The sequence below is a fragment of the Molothrus aeneus genome, chromosome 18 (assembly GCF_037042795.1).
Source record: "Molothrus aeneus isolate 106 chromosome 18, BPBGC_Maene_1.0, whole genome shotgun sequence".
Taxonomy (NCBI): Eukaryota; Metazoa; Chordata; class Aves; order Passeriformes; family Icteridae; genus Molothrus; species Molothrus aeneus.
Genome location: NC_089663.1, coordinates 10910756 through 10929684, shown reverse-complemented (window position 1 = coordinate 10929684; position 18929 = coordinate 10910756). Strand labels below are relative to the sequence as shown.

At 41.6% G+C, this 18929-nt stretch overlaps 2 protein-coding genes across 3 annotated transcripts in view; one reads left to right on the top strand and one right to left on the bottom strand.

Annotated features, from left to right (window-relative positions):
* Positions 1 to 256: 256 nt before the first annotated feature.
* On the bottom strand, positions 257 to 14322 carry RSRC2 (arginine and serine rich coiled-coil 2). 2 transcript variants are annotated; one of them, XM_066562076.1, is made up of 10 exons: positions 14214 to 14322; positions 11696 to 11852; positions 11101 to 11144; positions 8297 to 8487; positions 7229 to 7372; positions 3741 to 3863; positions 3565 to 3644; positions 2765 to 2997; positions 1236 to 1325; positions 257 to 917 (listed from the first exon to the last, which is right to left on the bottom strand). In XM_066562076.1, the coding sequence occupies exons 1-10, from the start codon at positions 14217 to 14219 to the stop codon at positions 738 to 740; spliced, it is 1248 nt and encodes a 415-aa protein (XP_066418173.1). In that variant the 5' UTR covers positions 14220 to 14322; the 3' UTR covers positions 257 to 737. The 2 variants fall into 2 exon arrangements, with proteins under 2 accessions (XP_066418173.1, XP_066418174.1); XM_066562077.1 differs by lacking the exon at positions 14214 to 14322 and adding an exon at positions 10112 to 10189 and having other exon boundaries at positions 8297 to 8509; positions 11696 to 11746.
* Positions 14323 to 15129: 807 nt separating this feature from the next.
* Positions 15130 to 18929, top strand: part of KNTC1 (kinetochore associated 1) — a 31240-nt gene continuing 27440 nt past the window's right edge. The window contains exons 1-9 of the mRNA XM_066562476.1: positions 15130 to 15255; positions 15380 to 15500; positions 15882 to 15997; positions 16309 to 16381; positions 16916 to 16993; positions 17127 to 17161; positions 17390 to 17500; positions 18374 to 18467; positions 18861 to 18913. Of these exons, the coding sequence (XP_066418573.1) occupies positions 15130 to 15255; positions 15380 to 15500; positions 15882 to 15997; positions 16309 to 16381; positions 16916 to 16993; positions 17127 to 17161; positions 17390 to 17500; positions 18374 to 18467; positions 18861 to 18913 (807 nt within the window). The remainder of the gene's footprint in view (positions 15256 to 15379; positions 15501 to 15881; positions 15998 to 16308; positions 16382 to 16915; positions 16994 to 17126; positions 17162 to 17389; positions 17501 to 18373; positions 18468 to 18860; positions 18914 to 18929) is intronic.

Sequence of the window (18929 nt, the reverse complement as noted above, 5' to 3'; positions counted from 1 at the left end):
GACGCGCTCCTGCCCCTAGAACCGGCACCGCTCCCGATTTTGGAGATTTTCTTTCTCTTCTGAGAAAGGGTGAGCGGTGGAGACAGCAGCGTGCAGGACAAAAGGATTTGGAACAGGGTATCTGCAGCAAGGCCCCTCACTGCAATATTTTACACAAATCCTACTTCAAAGGAACCAAAGCAAAACCTCCTTAAGTTTTCCCTTCTCTTAAGTGGTTTATGGGAGTTCGGCCCAAAGGACAAATTACTATATGACCTTAGAGAAAAAAAAGTCTTTATTATTAACCAGTTTTTTTGCACTGGATTATGTGCCTATTGGCCCAGACCGCTAAATAACATCTACACAATGTTTCTTTCATGTTTCAAGAATTGAAAATAACTGTACAAGGTTAAAGTACAAAAGTACACAAGACAGTGGACACGAAATATCCATGTATGAGCTCTTCCCATCTGCTGCTTGGTTTGAAAAGTAGAACTTTAACTAAAAAATACTGTCCCCTCCTCTAGTTCTGTCAAGTTTAATGGAAGTGGGTATAACCTGATTACAACACTAACACCAGTATCACTAATCTGATATTTACAAAAAAAATTGTATTTTTCAATAAATTAAAGTCAATGCAACACCCATGCAAGCTAGAATGCTAGCTTTTTGGTGAACAAGGACCCAACATGTGAACAAGAACCTTCCACAGTCTCAAAACTTCAAAACAGCCTTTTTTGTTTGTTTGTTTTCATTTTTCAAACTGCATCCATTCCTCGCATGGAAGATGTGAACCCCAATCCCATTCCTCTTTGTGTGTGAGTCTGTGATCTGGCCATTTCATACTGTGCATCCAGATTTCTGAACACCTCCTCCTGCTGCTTCAGGGTTTTGTAACTCTCCTCATCCACGGAGCTGCAGCCAGCTTCATCCTCGCTCTGCAAACACAACACAAACATCAGCTCTGGCAAGAGAGGTTCACAAATTCTGTCAAAAGTAAGAATTCAAGTATTTGGGTTTATTGCTGCAACATTCTAGTGCAGATCTTCTCTCTCAAGAAACACACAGGCCTTTACCCAGTTGATTTTTGAATTAAATTCAAGTTTAGATGCTGCTCTTGAGCTTAATAAATACTTAAAAGCTCTTAACTACATCAGGTTAACTTAAAATCTTTACTGGATAAGGCACACTAAAATAGAAAGTGAAATCATTATCTTGCAATTAATCAACTTAATTACATATTCAGAATTCTTTACCTTAATGCCCATCAGTTTTCTGAATTTAACATTTTGGTCCTTGTTTCCAAAATTTAGTTTTTCCCATATTTCTGCAGACTGTGATTTGTCCTGTTCAGATTAAAAAAAAAAAAGGTGTCACCTTTTTATATAAGATTCCATTAATAGCACAATAGAGCAGCAAGCAAAGGAGCAGTGCTGGAGACAAACCCATTCTGTACCAGAGCTGGAAGTAAAAGGTTTCCAAGTCTGACATTCCTCCTGCAGCATCCTCCTCACAGGAGCTCTTTGTGAGGGAAGCTTTTCTAACCATAATGTTCAAAACACAGGAATGTTCCTTCCTTTGGCATTTCCAAAGGTCTGGAAGCTTGGTTGGAATTCAAAATGATGGAAAAATGAATTTGTTTATTGCAATTGATCAATATCCAGCACAATTCAGGAAGAACTGCCCAGAGAGCCCTCAGGGCTCTGCTGCCCTCCCTTTGTCTCCCACCATTGCCATGGAAACTGGTTTGTTTTTCACATCTTCGGGAACAGTCTGTAAAGGTAAGGGAGCTTGTTGTGTAACTGCTGCAAGATGGAAACAGCCTAACAAACACCCCTTTACCAGAGGAACAAAACACAAAAATACAAATATTATAGTGGCCGTTTTCCCCACAGTATCAGCAGGCAAAAGCTCTACTGAAATCCAGCAACTTTCTGGAAAAGCAACTGCCACAGGTGCCTTCCTTACTTCACTAATTGCAAAGGCATTTGACAGAGCACAAAAACCTGAAAGCTTATTTGTATTTCTGACTTTTGTTAGGGTTAATATTGCATTACTCTGCTCCTGAAAAGTTACCAGCGAGGTGGACAGATTTGCCTTTGAAATTTGCAATTGGAGAGGACACAACCATGACGTGAGAAATCTCTGCAGTCCCAGCAAAGAGAGGTTACACATTCCATCCCTCAGCCATTCCCTCCCAGTAAAGGGAGACCACCTGGGTTTGATGGTGAGCTGCAAGCTGTAGGTAAACTCACAACAACAACACTAAGATTCAACTATACCTCTGAAGCTTTATCACACTCAGGGTTTCCTTGAGTCTTGTGTCACAACCATTTATCACTGAAGGAATAATTCTCTTAGTCCTTTCACTCCTAAATCACAGAATATTCTGAGTTGGAAGGGACCCACAAGGATCATCAAAGTCCAACTTCTAGTTTTACTGAACTTTTATTTCAGAGTGATATTAAAACTTGCTAAGAGATATGAAACCTGGAAATAACACACACCAGCATCCTTGAACTGAATACAAGCTATTCCCAAACAAGTGTTCCCAAACACCTTTCCCAGATTTGCCATAACCAGTAAGCTGAGATGCACAAAGGTGTTTCTGTAATTTTTTAAATTAAATGTTATTATCACTCATTGGGGGCAACGGCTAACTTGACAACAGCCACTTCCCATGGCATTCAGATATTCTCTTTCTTCTGTTTGCAACCTGGGCAGCATTTACAAACATCATGAAATGCCGACTGAAGGTACAAAGGTAAGAAAAGCCAACATTTACCCCTTCCTTTTTGCCTTGCCAAAGCATCTTCCGCTTTTTCTCTTGCTCAGCAAATTTCATGGGGTTCACTGCTGCTGGGTTGTAATAGCTGGGCACAGCTATGCCAGTCTCTGCCAGTGCCTTGGCCTGGAGCGCTGCCATCTGAGCTGCCATGGCGATCTGAGGGGTCACCTGTGTCCCCGAGGCCAGCAGAGCGGCCACGTTGATGACGGAGCCTCCTGTGGCTGCGGCCGCTGAGGAGCAAAGGGAACTTGTCAGGAAGGACTTTGGATTCTGGGGAAAAAACCCAACCCACGCAAAAGCCAACCACCAACTGCCCCAGAACCAAGGAAAAAGCCAAACCACCCAAACACTTCCCTTCAATAGAAGTTGGAAGTGCACAGGGAACAAGTGAATGATAAAATAGATGTGATTTCTCAACTAAGGAAAATGTCCCCAGGAGTTTTAGTAAACCAGAAGCTACAAGTGCAAGTAAAGCACTTTGTGGTTCTAAACACCCCTGAGCAAACAGCAGCCCAATGGCCATCATGAAATCATTCACAGCCCAAACACACAACATTTTTCTTGTACACTCAGCAAATAGTAAGAAATCCCAATCATTTTTGTTGGGGTTTTGTTTCTGATTTTTAGTTTTGGTGGTTTTCTAAACATTTCCTAGTTCTTGTTGTTTTTCTTATTAACAATTCCATAGAGACAACCTGCCCATCTGTTGGGTAAGACTGTAACACTCTTGTAACAGGAGCCTATGTATCTTCCACTGATACTACTGCTCAGAAACTCATCTCATACACAAGCACTACCTGCAGCCATTTCCTGTTGCTTCTGTTTTTCAACCATTTCCTTCTCTCTCTGTTCTTGCAATTTCTTCGCTCTTTCCAGCCTAGAGATACATGAAAATAAAAACATTTAGACATGCAAAATCAACATCAGGAGCTTATTCACATCACATTTCATCAAAATGACCACAATTCCTGACCTTCTGGCTAAGGCCTCCTGTGCATCCATAGCTGTGTTTCGTCCCCGGAATGGCGGCGGGCTCGGGCTCCGGCTGTGGCTCCTGCTGAACCTTCGGGGCTTTTCAATTCTCTTCTTTCGCTCTCTGTAACCAAATTTAACACTTGCTAAAACAATAAAGGCACACATGCAGCTTAATATTTCATAAAGTATTTGATCACAGCATTGAAAATTTGCTTTATGGTTCATGTGGAGCTCTCAAGAAAAGCTTTCAGAGAGTTTATACTGCAACAGTCGCCTTGTAAGAACACAGAGGTAGAACTGAAGATTTCCAGCTGGAACAGAATGTGCAATTCTGGGTATTCATTCACCCTCTCATACTCAGTGTTCAGAACAAATAGATCTGCTCTAGAGATTCTAAATCCTAAGGAAAATCATCGAATTTCTGGTTAAAATTGCAAGAGAACTTGAATGAATCAAGCTAGAAGAATGTTTTAAAACCATAAGAGACCTCAAAGCACTGTAATTATGTTAATAAGAGGCATTTTGAAGAGGCCCCATTTAAGAAGTGGAGTAGTACTTCAGGAAATTACTATTACTCTCCCCTCTGTATCCTCCTCCCTAAATGTGCTTTGAGGGACTCTCCTAAGCTGAACATGTGATTTGTCCTGGGTTTCTCTTGGGAAGAGAACTCTGAAGCATGAATTACCTGGAGCCTGCCCATCTGAAAAGAACACAGTTAAAATGTATTTTTAAGCAAAATACCAAAACATTCAGTTCAACTCCTCTTCACTAACCTTTTCTCCACCTCCTTCCAAGCAGGAGACATTCTTAGGACATCTGTATCTAATCCCATCTAAACAACAGCTACCCAAAACACACAGAAAAAGTGCTATGAGCAGCAGTTCTCTGTGCCAGGACCATCAATATCTGCAGTACAAGAGATAAGGGTTTATCCCAGTTTAAGCCTCTGACACTGGTGTTTCAAACAAAGAAGTCACAGACACTGGAAGTGCTCAACAAAGGTTCATTTACAGGAGACATCACTCACACTTCTCCCAGATTTGCCATAACCAGTAAGCTGAGATGCACAAAGGTGTTTCTGTAATTTTTTAAATTAAATGTTATTATCACTCATTGGGGGCAACAGCTAACTGGGGATAATGGCTGACTTGACAACAGCCACTTCCCATGGCACTCAGATATTCTCTCTTCTGTTTGCAGCCTGGGCAGCATTTACAAACATCATGAAATGCAGACTGAAGTTACAAAAAGATCCTTGTTTACATGACAAATCTGGTAGAATACAAAGGAGGCAAGACTTATCTTTTCAGAGAAGATGGCAAGATGCAGATTCAGCACTGGGAAGTGACAGATCTGCATTCCTGAGATAAGATGTAATGCCTGTTTCAAAGATACCTCCATTTTTCCCGTGCTGACTATTGTTGTTTGGTCTTGTCTTTGGTCTGTGATGCTTTATTGCACTGGTAAACATCAAGGAAATAAATATTTGAGCTTTTGTATTGAAGTATTTCCATTTGAAACAAGCAGCTGCTGTTTTCCACCTAGCACTTAATCAGAGCCAAACCACTGAAGAACTGCCAGGAGGTTTTATGCACTCACAAACCAAAAGATTGCTTTAAATGCCCATGAGAACAAATCCCCTGAAAATGTGAGCTTGAGATTATGCAAAGAACCATCAAGAGAAGGCCAAGCTCTGCTTACAAACGCTTCTGTCACAGCCTGCTCACTGTAACACAACAAAAACTGCATGTCAGGAATGATGGAATCCCTTCCCAGGTGAGTTTTAACAGGTACAGAGTTAAACAGGTACTCTGCTCTGGCTTGTGCAGAGTTTGCCCTGAAGACTGCCCCATAAGTCACCTTCTTTTCCAGACTTGTCTGAGCCCTGAACTTGATGAAGTGCTCCAGCTCCACATAAAAAAGATTTATGCCTCATTTACTTCCATCCTCAAGGATTTGTGAGACACAAACATAACTTAAAAGAAAAGGACTCTTGCAGTATGTCCACCAGCATCCCACAAGGCCTGTTTCCAGCTGCAGAAATTCCTAAGCTATAACTATCCCTTACTTTTTCTTCCCACATTTGATGTTCTGTTTCAGGCAACTTGAATTCCACTGCAGAAGCCAAAATCTATTCTGGGACAGAAGTTTTCATGGAGCCATTACACACAATGTTCAAAGTAACTTTTAAACAGAGCATATTATCTACAATAACTGGAAAAAACAGGGAGCTGAAGCCTTGCACAACATGCTGAATGTAGCTGAAATACCATCCATTAAATACAAGTAACTGCACCAACTGCAGACCCAGCTCTACTCACCCCAGCTCAATGTTTGGTAGGAAGTGCATGTCAAAAACATGACACAAAGCAGGGAATTCAACTACTTCTTCAGAAAGGTTAAGTCTTCTGACCACTTTCACAAGGGATGTTGTAGCATTACACGAGTGTGATGGTTAAAACTCCAATGTTCCACTGTAATGCTGAGCAGTCATAACCAGGCATAGAACAATTAAAATATTCTGGTGAACACACTATGAAGAGAACTGGAACAGTCAACATTTTCTAGCAGCTCTGCAGGGACGCTGATTTTCATTCAAACTCCTTTCAACAAAGTATGTGTAGCAGTCATTAAGTTGTATTTCAGCTTCACCCTTGAGAAAACCCCACAGGGCATTAAGAATGCAAAGGTGATACAGAGGCTCTGCACCAAAATACTGAATGCATTATCAGTATTAGAAAACATTAACACAGAGATGAAAATGGCAACTCCAGCATATCCCAGGTGAGGTATGGAAACTTCACTCTGTCAAACAGCCCCAGACCAAGCCAGAATGTGTCTGGATCAAGTGCTTCTAGAATTTAAGGAAGAAATCAAAGCACTCAGGGAGAAAAATTAATGTGATAAATATTCTCAAGCTGCACTTGACAAAGAGGAGCTGGTAATCACTAACACTGAAGAGTACATTTATATCAGAAATAATCCATCTAAACCAAAATTTATCTTAACACCATACGAACTGCCACTTCACAGAAAAACTAAGTTGACTTTGTGGAGCTGATCAGAATTAGCTTCTGATCTATTTATCTGCACTGACAGCCAATGATTCCCAGTTAAACTTTCCTTTTATCACATGTATACAAAATGAAGGGATAAATACAGCAGTATGCCAACCACACTACTATTGTATCAAACACAGGAAAGGTCACCTGTATCTTATTCTTCACTTCTTCCCACTAAAGTACTATTGCTAACAAGAAGCCACACTATGAAAAGCCAAGAGCTCGAGATGCTTCAGCTGCCCAGGACAAATGTTTCTGTAAGACCAAGCAAACTGCCCAGTCCTGACCCTGCTCTCAGTACTGGTGAGAAAAAGCCAAACACATTGAACTGCACTGAACAGACGTGACCTGGCAAACCCATCCCATCGGCCCAGCACAGAACGTCCAACCAAGCATCACCACATACATGGAGGGTAACACTCACCTGCTTCTGCTCCTAGTTCTGCTTTTACTCCTGCTCCTGTGTCTGTGTCTGGACCTTGACCTCGAGCGGGATCTGATCCGTCGCTTTCTCTCTCTGCTGCGGGATCGGGATTTTTTCCTATCGCGACTTCTGCTCCGATGGCGTCTGGAACACAGGCCCTGAATCCTTACAGGTGTCCAAATGCAGTTTGTACTCAAGGACTCACACAGGGGTTTGCCCACAGGGCAAAATGCATCAGGCAGGGTGGGGAGACTGCACACTACACACAGAAATGCTCATGCCCAGAACTGGTTAAGCTGTAGGTCTGAGGATGAAATGGGAAAGGAACCAAAGCCACCACCAGCCACAGTTGAGCTGTAGAGTTTCTGTAAATAACCATACTCATCAACACTGCTGTATTTAGCAGTTCATTAAAGTGTAGACCTCAAAAGAAACACAAAGCCAAACGAATCTGATGCAGGAGTCTTAAATCCAAGGCAACACAACCCTGCTTTTCTCCTTGGTATTCCAGAGCTTGGTGAAGAGGTGCCCAAGCTGCAGCCTGTGAGTCACCTCCAGTCCCTCAGCCTGTCAATAGCCAAAGCTTGTTCCTCACTACCCTGTCTGCTGTACATCCCTCAGCTACACAGGGAGAAGCTCTGCTGCAGCAGCCTGCTTGTCCCAGGCAATTTTCCTACCCTCAGAATGTGCTGGGTGGGCTACCAGGCAAGGAGGATTGGCCACACTCCCTCTGAGGAAGCTCTTGATTTAGGAGGTAAAGAGCCATGTCACTGTAAGGTGTATATGCTTTCCTGTCACTGAAAATAAGGGACATTTAATAATCTTTTTTGTATTTCCTACACCAATTATAAATGTGAGACACATCCCTATATAAGGTCTTAGTGCAATATTGTACTTTTATTTTGAAGTAATCTGCAAAATAACTACCTACAAACGCACTACCCAGTGAAAACTGAGACATGCAATGTAAACTGATGCTTTACACTAGGTCAGGAATGGAACTCTACAGAAATTCCCAAGATGGCTTTTGGAAATGCACTCACACAACAATCACGTGCAGCAACTCACCTTTCCCGAGACCTGGATCTGGAATGACTCCTCCCTCTGGATGACTTTCTCTCTTTGCGTTTATGCCTCTCCTCACCATTTTCAGATGAATTTAGGCTGTCTCTTCCCTTGTCAGAAGAATGCTCTTTGTCATTGTGATCTTCAGATTTGTGCTTCTTGGAGGACTTCTCTTTGGATTCATGTCTTCTTGCCTGTTTTAAGAAGAAGTTGGTTCTTTCAGGAAAATAGTGCAACAAAGAGAGTTAGTATGGGTATCAGAAGATAAAAATGCTAAGTTGTGATGCAACATTAGTAACCTTAGGAGTGTGACTCAATGATGAGCCACGGCTGCTTTACCTAATGCCACCAACTACCCAAAGCTGTAAATGCACATTATCATTTTTCCCCCTTTTCCCTCCTCCCACTGTCTAGAAAGGATTTTAAAGGTATCCATCCAGGTATCTTTACAGTGCTTCCATATAAGACTCACAGCATTGTAACAAAAACCTGTCATTTTCAGTTACTGTCTCCAGTCCAAGCACTTAAGGACCTATCTTAAAGAACCTGACAATTTATGAATATGCATATACATAAACACAGTGGCAGTGATTATTTAATATTTGCCTGAGCCTTCCATGTAGAAAGTTACTAAAATCCACACGTAGTTCCAGACAAACTATTTTGCTTTTAGAATGAAAAAAAACTTCTAGTCATCATTAGGTTATTATTTTCTAGAGCAAAACTCTCTTCAGTAACTTCCAACAGTTTTTGCAAAGCAAAGTGATCATTTACATGGCTGACATCCCATTTTTAGTATTTCAAATGAACATGCATCACTCAGACTTCCCACAGTAGTTTGAAATTACAGATTTGCTGCTCCACTATACCGCAATTCCTTCCTGCAGTGCCTCTTAAAAAAAAAAAAGATCCCTTTTTATAGCTGCAATGCCAAAAATATTTAGCAAGGTCAGGCCTGATTTTTGCCAGTGCTTTCCTTAGAGACTAAGTCGTGACATCAACACCCTTTCTTAATATATCCAGTGTGTTCTGCAACCTTTCTGCACAAAAGCATAGCCCATTCAAGCATTCAAGTCTTATGTTTAAATAATGTTCTGCTCAAGTCACAAACTAAGCATGACACATTCATTTTAGATAAATCCCAATTATCCAGAAGTTGTTTGTTTGGTTTTCTTGCTTATCTAAATATGTTAACTATTCATAAAGCCTTTTCTTCCATCAGAACTCTCTCTCAAATGAGTCTGGAGAAGATGCTATAATTGGTTTTTACCCATTTGCCCAAGCCTAATTCTTTATTAATATGTATCCACTTCTAAATAAATTTGATTATTGTTCTTTAAGTAAGCAAGAATATTACATAATTTTCCTGCTTTCACGGTATTTTATTCTTAGCTCCTTTAATAATCAGTTCTTACATTTGAGATTACCTGCACACTAATTTTAAGTATATATTTATATAAGTAGTTGTTCTCACATACTAAGAAGAATTACTGATATTCAGCACTCAGTCTACAGACAGAGATTAATCTTGCAAATGAATGACAACAGTACATCTACTGTGGGAGATCATTTCTCATCTGTTCACTCTGCAAAACTTAAAAGCTGCTAAATAAATTGTGTAAGATTAGATCCAACAGCCTGGCAAAGCACTGGACAGGATTTTAAACAGCTTTTTTTAAAAAAATAACTAAAGAAAGTCTTAGAATTTTTTTCATCACATTTTCCAGACACACACTTAGTAATAAAACCACCATTATATCCCATAACGGTTTTAAGATATTTTTAAGGGAAATATGAGTTTGAATGACTAATAGTTACCTTATCATGAAGTAGGCTTATAATTTTGCTATCTGAGTCTGCAGCGTCTTCAGTTCAGTCTCTTCGCGCATTAGCACGCTGAGTATGATTTATTATAGAAATGTTATCATGTGAGCTAAACAATAGATTATTCAATTTCACAAAAACTCGCCTAGATTTTTCTTTCCTCCTGTTTTTTTTTTCTTTTTAACAGAGCTTCCATTGGGATGGGGGAAGGAGACGTTCCTGACCCGGGTTTGAAGTTACAAAGTGCCTTAAGTGTTCCAGCCTATGGCCCCACATGGCTTAAGCTTCTTTATGACTATTTCGATGCTCCTGCTTTGCTTGTTTCAGCTCTTCTCTGGTGTGTGAGCCAGTTATTTTTAAGGCATTATTGATGCTGTCTCTTCTCACTCCCCTATATATTCACACACACACTTATTCATTTATTTTAAGAGACAGCCCTCTGAAATTTTTGCTGCCACAGTCGCATTTCCAGCTGACTCAGCTTGTTTGTCAAGCTATGACAGCCTTTACAATTAAAGGATGCAATAAACAGAGCTCAGTCCGATGGCAAATTACTTTTAATACACCTAAGTAGACAGGTATGCATTATTCAAAGTCCTGAACACTGACCAGGAACAAGGCCACCCAAGGCTTTTGGATAATGGAAGCTCTGTAAAAGTGTTCAAGAACACCATTCTACTTCTCCACATGAACTCTCTCTTTTGGATGTTTCCACAAAAATATAAAAAAAAAAAGAAAAAAAAAAAGAAAGAAATTAAGTTACTAGTTTCTGAAAGCATTTTCTATAAAACTATTACCTTGTCAACATGATGGCTGCAATCATGCTTCACTATGAAAGGCTCTCCATATCCATTTTTAAGCTTAAAGTTCTCAATTTCTTGTACTTACCATAAAGTCATTTCTATAAGTTTACACATATGTGCATTACTACAAGATACTTTTTAAGATGTACAATTACCTAAACGCTACAAAGTGTTAATTACCTCTTTGCTTCTGCTCCGGCTTCTGTGTTTTCTTCCTTCAGTATCTGCAGAAGAAAACATTTGCTGTCATTTACCAAGATAAGAGGAGATCACCTGGCTATAATCCTTCCAGCTCCTTTCAGTTATTCCATCCCTTGTAGGGATGGATTTATAAAGATTTAAAAAGCAAACAGCACTATTTGAGTATCTACTGCAGAAAGCAAACTCTGGCTGTTAGTTCCAGTGCTTTGCATTTATTTAAGCTCTGACAGTGAAAAACTAACCCACATCACACTCCAATCATGTTCTTCTGCCAAGTAACTTTATTCTTGTTACAACTATGCAAAAGTATCCCAGCCTATGCTTATCTAATCAAAATGGAACAAAATGGGACAGTTTCCTGTTTGGTGCGGTCTGACCGTGTCCCCCCCTCCCTGATCCCCTCAACACTGATGGGACCTTTTCCCTCAACAGTTTCAATACTTAGGATACAACCCAAAAGTAGCAGATCCATTTTTTTCCCAATTCTAACACTAGGGCTAAGTCTGTCTATTTTCCCCAAAATTGCTTCTGAGAGAATTCAGCTGCCCAGGAATCTGCTCCCATGCAGGCCTACCTGACTTCCGTCTCCTCTCCCTGGAGCGCGAGCGCGATCTCGAGTGGTGATGCTTTGATGTTCTGGGGGAACTGGAGGCGTCTGATTGCTCCTTTTTCTTCTCTCTTTCTGGAGAGGACTTTTCTGGGACTACTCCATCTCGTTCTGTATCACTACCCTGCACACGAGGACAGAATCTTTAAGAAACAGAAGCTTAGGACTGAAAACCAAGGAAAAAAGAGACATCTAACTTTTTAATAAAGAGACTTTATATCAAGTTCACATTTTATTCTCTCACTACATGAAATTGTACTTTACTTTTCCCATGTACTCCTGAGAGTATCAGTATCACTAAACTCTGAGGCAGAGTTTTCTCTAAATGGTGTTTGGAGGTCAATCACTTTTTAGCATTTCCATGACCAGGATTACTTAGGGTCAGTGCTGTCCCAACAGATCTGGGTGACAAGTTTGGGCATTACTGAGGCACAGCACAAAATGCCCAGAAAGTTCTGAAGCATGGAATGAACTCTGAAGGGAAATGCAGGAAGGTGCATGAGGAAACACCTCAACAGTATCTCTGCAAAAAGATTTATTTGTAGGAGACCACACACAGGTCACTTAGACCTGTTCCAAGATCACATTTTTACCAGATAATGAAAACCAAGATGTTCCTTCCACTCCTTCTAAACCTCGATGTAGGAGGATTAAATCCAAAGCCTGATTTTGTGACACCAAGAAAACTCTGTGACTCAGTGTGTGAGGGGGGAATGGGTACAAGTGGTGCACAGTGCCCTGACAGGAACAGAGTGAGCAGCACACGCTGAGAGGGTCAATGTGCTCCCAGGAACGATCTCACAGCCTCGCTGCTCTTGCTCTCATCTCCTCTCCAGCCATAATCAAACCCTCTGCACAACAGAAGTGGGGCTGCAGCAGATGTCACTAAGGACAACGTCTGGCCCAGAACTGCTATTCAGGAAGACAATTTAATGTAGCAGAGACTTGAACTTGAACAGTTTTCCACCGGCTGCAACTGGCAGGATGGTTTGCCAACTGAACAAAACAGGAAAACCTCTCAAATGTTCATTTATATCCACTGATTTGAAAATAAAGCAGCTACTTTGTCTTAAACCTCAACAGATATTACAAATTGTCATTAGTACACGTGTGCTAATAGCACACTTTCTTCATGACACCCCACAGGTAAATCTTTGGATTTATATTTCAGCTACTACTGTTTACATTGTGAGGTTACTTGAGAAGAATGAGGATATCAGCTCTGAGTGTAAATCAGGTGGGATTTGAAACACGCTATCCAAGTGAAACCGAGCCCACTGCCACGATTTCCAAGGCTACCAATGCCATTATTTACACAGTGCTGCTCGTTAGTGCCCTTGTGCCCTGCACCTGAGGGAAATCTGTGCTACAGAAAAAAACAGCAATTAAAAACCTGACAGAATTCACTGAGATTATTCTCGGTTCTCAGACTAGCACCAGGCTCAGTGTTACCTTGAATAAGGCCCTCACCTACACTTTAGAGGAACTTCTAAATGCAGTAGTAGCATCTTAAAGTGCAAAAACAAAGTAGTAATAATTAAAGTCCTTTTACAGAAAAATGTACCTTACTCTTAACAGCCTAAGTTATATAACAAAAAAAGAAAAAATCGTTATATAAGAATTCATTTTCTCCAGAAGTTTAAAGTCCCCCTGGCTCTATTTCACCACTGATCAAACTTTCAAGACAAGAACTTTAGCTACCGGACAATGACACCGCAAACTGCTTAAAGTCAGCTTTAAAAAGTTTTATCGCTTTCCAGCCCTGCTTGTTTATTGGGTTTTTTGTTCTGGGAATTTTTTGCGCTCAAAACTATTTAACAACTTTTGAAAAAACTGACCACATCAGGTTAACTCTTTGGTAACTCTTACTGATTCTTCAACACAATTAGAGGCGAAATATCCTTGTACACTACCAGATCACAAAATCTTTTCAGAGAAAATAAAACCACACTTAGACCCTGCTTGAACATAAAGGACAGTGGTAACTACAGCAGAGGCATTTCCCATCGATATTAACCATAAAAAGCAGGATGGGAGCGAATTAATTGACTGCAAAAAAGCCTGTGACCAAACACAAAGAAAAAGAGCGAAGAAAAGTAGAGAAAGGAAAATTTAGCACGGCCCAGACACCAGGTCGCTCCCCTCACAGGGAAGCTGCGCCCCACAGTCCCCACGAGAAACGCCAGTACAACCACAGCACTTCTCCCCACAGCCGTGGACCCACCAGGGCTCAGTCCCAGGGAGTCGTCTCCTCTCCCCAAGCCCCGAGGAACGAACCAGAAACTTCTGGAGACAGGGATGGAAGCGCCGGGAGCAGCGCGGCCGCCCCTCCCCGAGCCCATCATGGCGCCGCAGCCGAAGGCGCGGCGGGCGCCATTTTGTGCCTCCGCGCACACGGCTCCCGACCGGGCCCTCCCCGGCTCTGCCCCCCACAGCCCCTTCCCCGCCACCCTCGCCCCAAAACCCGGCAGCGACCGCCGCTCACCGCCATGACCGAGCGCCCGGGCCGCCGCCCCTCAGCAACGTCCTCGCAGGGCTCGACCTCGCTCGGCTGCGCGGCCACAGCGATCGCGCGGCCCCGCCCGCCCTCAGCGCGGGTGCCCGGATGTGGCGCTGGGGGGAGCGCGGGGGAGCGCGGGGCGTTATGGGCCGGGGAGGCGCCTTCGCGTTCGAGGAGGTTTGGCCGCAGCCGCGACCCGTCGAGCCTGTCCCGGCTCCCGCCAAATTGAAACCCAGGAGAAGACGAAGGGGCGCAGTCAGGGGAGCGGGGGAGCCCCGAGGGGACGGGAGTGTCACCGGTGAGGGGATCGGGGGAGCCCCGAGGGGACGGGAGTGTCACCGGTGAGGGGATCGGGGTATCCGAGGGACGGGAGTGTCATCGGTGTGGGGAGCGGGGTACCTGAGGGCACGGGAGTGTCACTGGTGAGGGGATGGGAGGCACGGGAGTGTCACCGGTGAGGGGATCGGGGGCACGGCAGTGTCACCGGTGAGGGGATCGGGGGTTCCCCGAGGGCACGGCAGTGTCACCGGTGAAGGGTCCCTCTGGAAATAGCGATGTCACCGTCGCAGTGAGGGATTGGGGTCCCTGTGGGCAGGGGTTTGTCACCAGTGAGGGGATGAGGGTCCCTGAGGGCAGGGAATGTGTCCCTGTGAGCAGGGACACTCACAACATGGTCGGGAGCACTGGCAGTGAATTTAGTTGGTGAAATCTCTTCTCCCCAAGCTGCCTTCAGCCAGGCCGGCATCCACATTTGGCTTTAAATAAACTCCTTATCCTCACAAGGCTTCTTGTACACAGTGCCCCCATACAGCAATAAAACGAATAACTTACCTGTAGCCACGTAACATTTTAGAGCTGCCTGCTCTACAAGGTGTTCCTGAAATGTTTATCCCAGGCAAAGATGTGGAACGAGATCGAGCTCCTGCTGAACGAGGACACCGGGCAGCTCCCGGTGGGGCTGGGCCAGGAGTGTGGCACTGCCTTGTACCAGGTGGATACCCTGCTGCAAATCACATCCTCAGAGAAGGTACAGCCCGTCAAAGCCGTGCTTTTGTCTTTAATTAATTTGTCTTTTTTGTTTAATAACTGCCTGGGCTCTTTTGTTGTGTTTTCTGGAGTGTTCCTGTGTGAAACAACCTTTCCCTTGCCAGGTCTCTGTGAACCCCCAGCTCCATGCATGCAGCTCCAGGGATGGCAGCATTGTTGCTGTGGACAGATCTGTGGCACTTCTGGACAGCACTGGGCTGTCTCTTCTCATGCACATCCAGTTTGGTGAGTTCTTCCCTTTGGAATTCCACTTGGCAAGTGAAAACTGGCTTTTAAAATACCTTGGTTTGGACTGCAAAACGCAGCAAGTGTCTGACTAGCCTGTAAAGGGAAGCATTATAACAAGTACCTAAATAATAAAAAGTGATTTTGGCTTCTGAAAACAATTATTTCAGTACAATTTCACTAGAATCCTTTCTAAGTTCTCACTGAAGTGGAAATAATGGATACTGAAACCACTCCCTGTAGGCCACTTCCCACATTTCATTTAGTCAGAATAACTTCTTTTGAAGAAATCTGGGACACAGTGTTGTCCAGTTCTTGTGTTAATATTTATTCATAAAACCCAAATCTTAACATCTGACATTTTGCCATGAATCTTTTCAGACACTAACGTGGATGTGGTGGGTATGTGTCAAGACAAACAATTCCTTGTGGTTGGTGAGAGAAGTGGCAGTTTACATCTTATCCACATCCCATCCAAACAAACCTTGCTAACAAAGGTACAGTAACCTTTCTATTTAATTTTGCTCAGAACATTTTGTTCTCAGACTTTCTGGAGGTTTTTTAAATAATTTTTCCAAAATACCAAAGCACAAACATCCTTGGCCTTTTTGACCACATGTTGTAACTAAACAGGTGAAACAGGCACTTCTGTTCCCATGAGTAATGAATAAGGAAAATCTATTTAGGAATGGCATGCATAAACAAGAACCTTCATTAAAAAAAGTTTAAAGTTTGAACTGATGATCAACATTTCTTTTTTTTTTTTGTGAAATACAGAATAATAGTCTTTATGCTGTTTCTATTTTAGATTTTGGTTGAACAATCTACAAGTGAAAAAACCTACTTAAATCTCTTTTTTGTTAAAGATAATGCAGATGCAGGTAAGAACTGAATGATTTTTTTTCTTCCCTTTGTCTGAATTTTTGTGATTTTGTTCTCCTTTAATTGCTCTCACGGAAAGAGATTACAAAATAAATAATACAGAAAAGCATAAAGAAAAGTTAATTTTATGTGCACAATGCAAAGCAAAGTTGTAGAAGATTCTTTATCTCATTAATTATTTTACAAAAGCCATAGGAAACAAATACTCAGAACTCAATACCTTTTTCTTTTGAGACTGTGCTAAACATAGGAAAAGGCTTAAAAAAGGAAGAATTCCTTCTCTCTTCAATCAGAGTTCAGTGGTTCTGTCCTATGAGCTCCCAGCCCTGTTCTGTCACAATAGAAGATATTATATCATATATATATTATTCTGCTCCTAGTTAGAAATGACAAAATTGTCGTTTAAAATAGTTTCATCTATTGGTCAGATGATTTTTTGGGGTCAGTTATTTCACTGCCCTGTTTACAAGCAAGTCTTCTCTTTACTTGCTCTTGAATACTTCAGTTTGAAATATTTCTGTTGGGTTTTTTAGGTGTTTATCACATGTTCATCCTCACAAGCAATGGATGCTTCTGCATTATGTGTGTCCCTCTTGGAAAAACACAGGAAGGTAGGATGAGCTACAGACCCCTTGGGATTTTTCATTGGAACAGGGAGACCTGTATTCAAAAACTTCCTTTTTTGCCTTTTTAAAATTTTGAAAAACTTATTTAACACTGCTTTTATTTTTTTTTAATATTTAGCAATTGAGAAGATGGATATGACTACAGCAAAGCAAGTAAGAAACACCTGCAAAACTGGCCAAATTATTAAAAATACAGGGTTTGTCACCAAACTTTGCTCTGTGCATTGCACTGACAGTTTACCAGTCCATCATTCCCCCTCATAGCTGTGATTGTTACTTTTTCTGTACATTTAGAAATGAGCAGAGATTTTTATCCACTGCTTCTATAACCAACTCTTTTTCTTCCCCATTTGTGGCCATCCCTGCTCTCCCACCCACAAGTTACAAGGACAGATAAAGACAACTTTCATTGCCACGGGAGAGCATCACAGCCTGGGCTGTCAGGATTTTGTCATCAGCAGCTCAGTGAACAAAATCCATCTCATCATTGGGGTAAGCACTAAGAACATGAACAATTTCCATGTGATCACTGATGGCATTTTTGGATCTGCAACAAACTTTGTCTCCAGACATTTGTGTCTCTTTTTCAAGCAGCTCTTCAGCTTTTTTGCACTGTTTTGCTTTTCATTTCCTTCACTGTCAATTTTAAGGTTGTCACTTGTGCAGCCTGTCCATAGTTTTTCTCATAAGGAAATAACTGCTGTCATTTCCAAAATGACTTTGTTGTGATGGATGAGGGGAAAATATTTTCACCCTGAGTTTCTGAGCTTAGAAATCACCAGTTCCTGGTCTGTACAGGCTGGATTGTTTACAGATTTTATCCTTGGGCTCACAGACAAAACCAAGGCTGGCAAGAATCTTCCAATCAGCTTCTCATTCAACAAGGCCTGCTAAAATAACAAGGTCTAATTCAACAAAGCTTTTAAGCATGAATTAAATACAGCAACTAATAAAGAAATTAAAATATAGACTTGCTTTGAATGTCATTTGCAAACTTGCAAATAAGTTCTCCGAGTTGATTTTTTGAAGGCTGTTGAATTCAGTGGGATTCTCCTCAGTAGGCCCAGAGTAATTTCATTCAGCTTTTATGTTCTGTGAGAAAAAAACGTGGATATTTGGAAATACTGTTTTTCAAAGAGCCAGAAACTGCTGAGTGTAACAATCACTGCAACAAAGGCTGGCCTTGAAAGGAGAAGGGAAAAATGATAAATTAAAAATAAAGAAATCAATGGTTTTTTCTGAACTTCAGTAGAGGACTAAAGTTAAATTGAGTTTTGCAGCTTTCCAAGTTACAAATCAATGGTAGAAGGAGTCAGTGGTCAACATCTCCTGTCTAACCCCATTTTCCTTTGCCTCTCCTCTCAGGGTAAAGGGGATTATGTGCTCTCCAAATGGGAAGTGGACCCCACCAATGCCCTGGTGGCTGCTCAAAGTTTTGCTGATTCAAGTCTGATCCAAGGTAAAGGAGGTTTTATCTTTTTATAGACAAGTGTAGATTTCATATTTAATTGCAGACTGTACTCTTTTTTTGTTATTTCATTGTTTTTAATAAATTAATTTCATTAAATTTCATTTTCATCTATTCAATTCGTTTCATTGGTTTTAATAAATTCACATGTGCCAAACAGAACATTTTTGTAAAGGTACAGCCAAAATGTGGGCTTCAAAATTGCAGTTTAACTTAGTTACATAAATCACAATTCACATTAAGCTCAACTTTGCACAGTCCTAGGAATTCCATGAGGTTAAACCATGAGGTTTCCAATACTTGGTTGTGTATTTGAATGTGGTTTTGCTTCTGATACATACCTCAAGAAAAATTATGAATTTATGTGAGTATTCATATTTTTAGGTGCTGCAAAACTTCAAGTCCTTGACAATCAGCTGTTTGTTTTGGATACAGAGGTATGGGTAATGATTT

Coding starts and splice junctions, on each gene's coding strand:
- RSRC2 (XM_066562076.1), bottom strand. Junction 3,864..7,228: donor AGAACTAGGAGCAGAAGCAG/GTGAGTGTTACC, acceptor ATTTGGTTACAG/AGAGCGAAAGAAGAGAATTG. Junction 2,998..3,564: donor GCAACAGGAAATGGCTGCAG/GTAGTGCTTGTG, acceptor TTTGCTCCTCAG/CGGCCGCAGCCACAGGAGGC.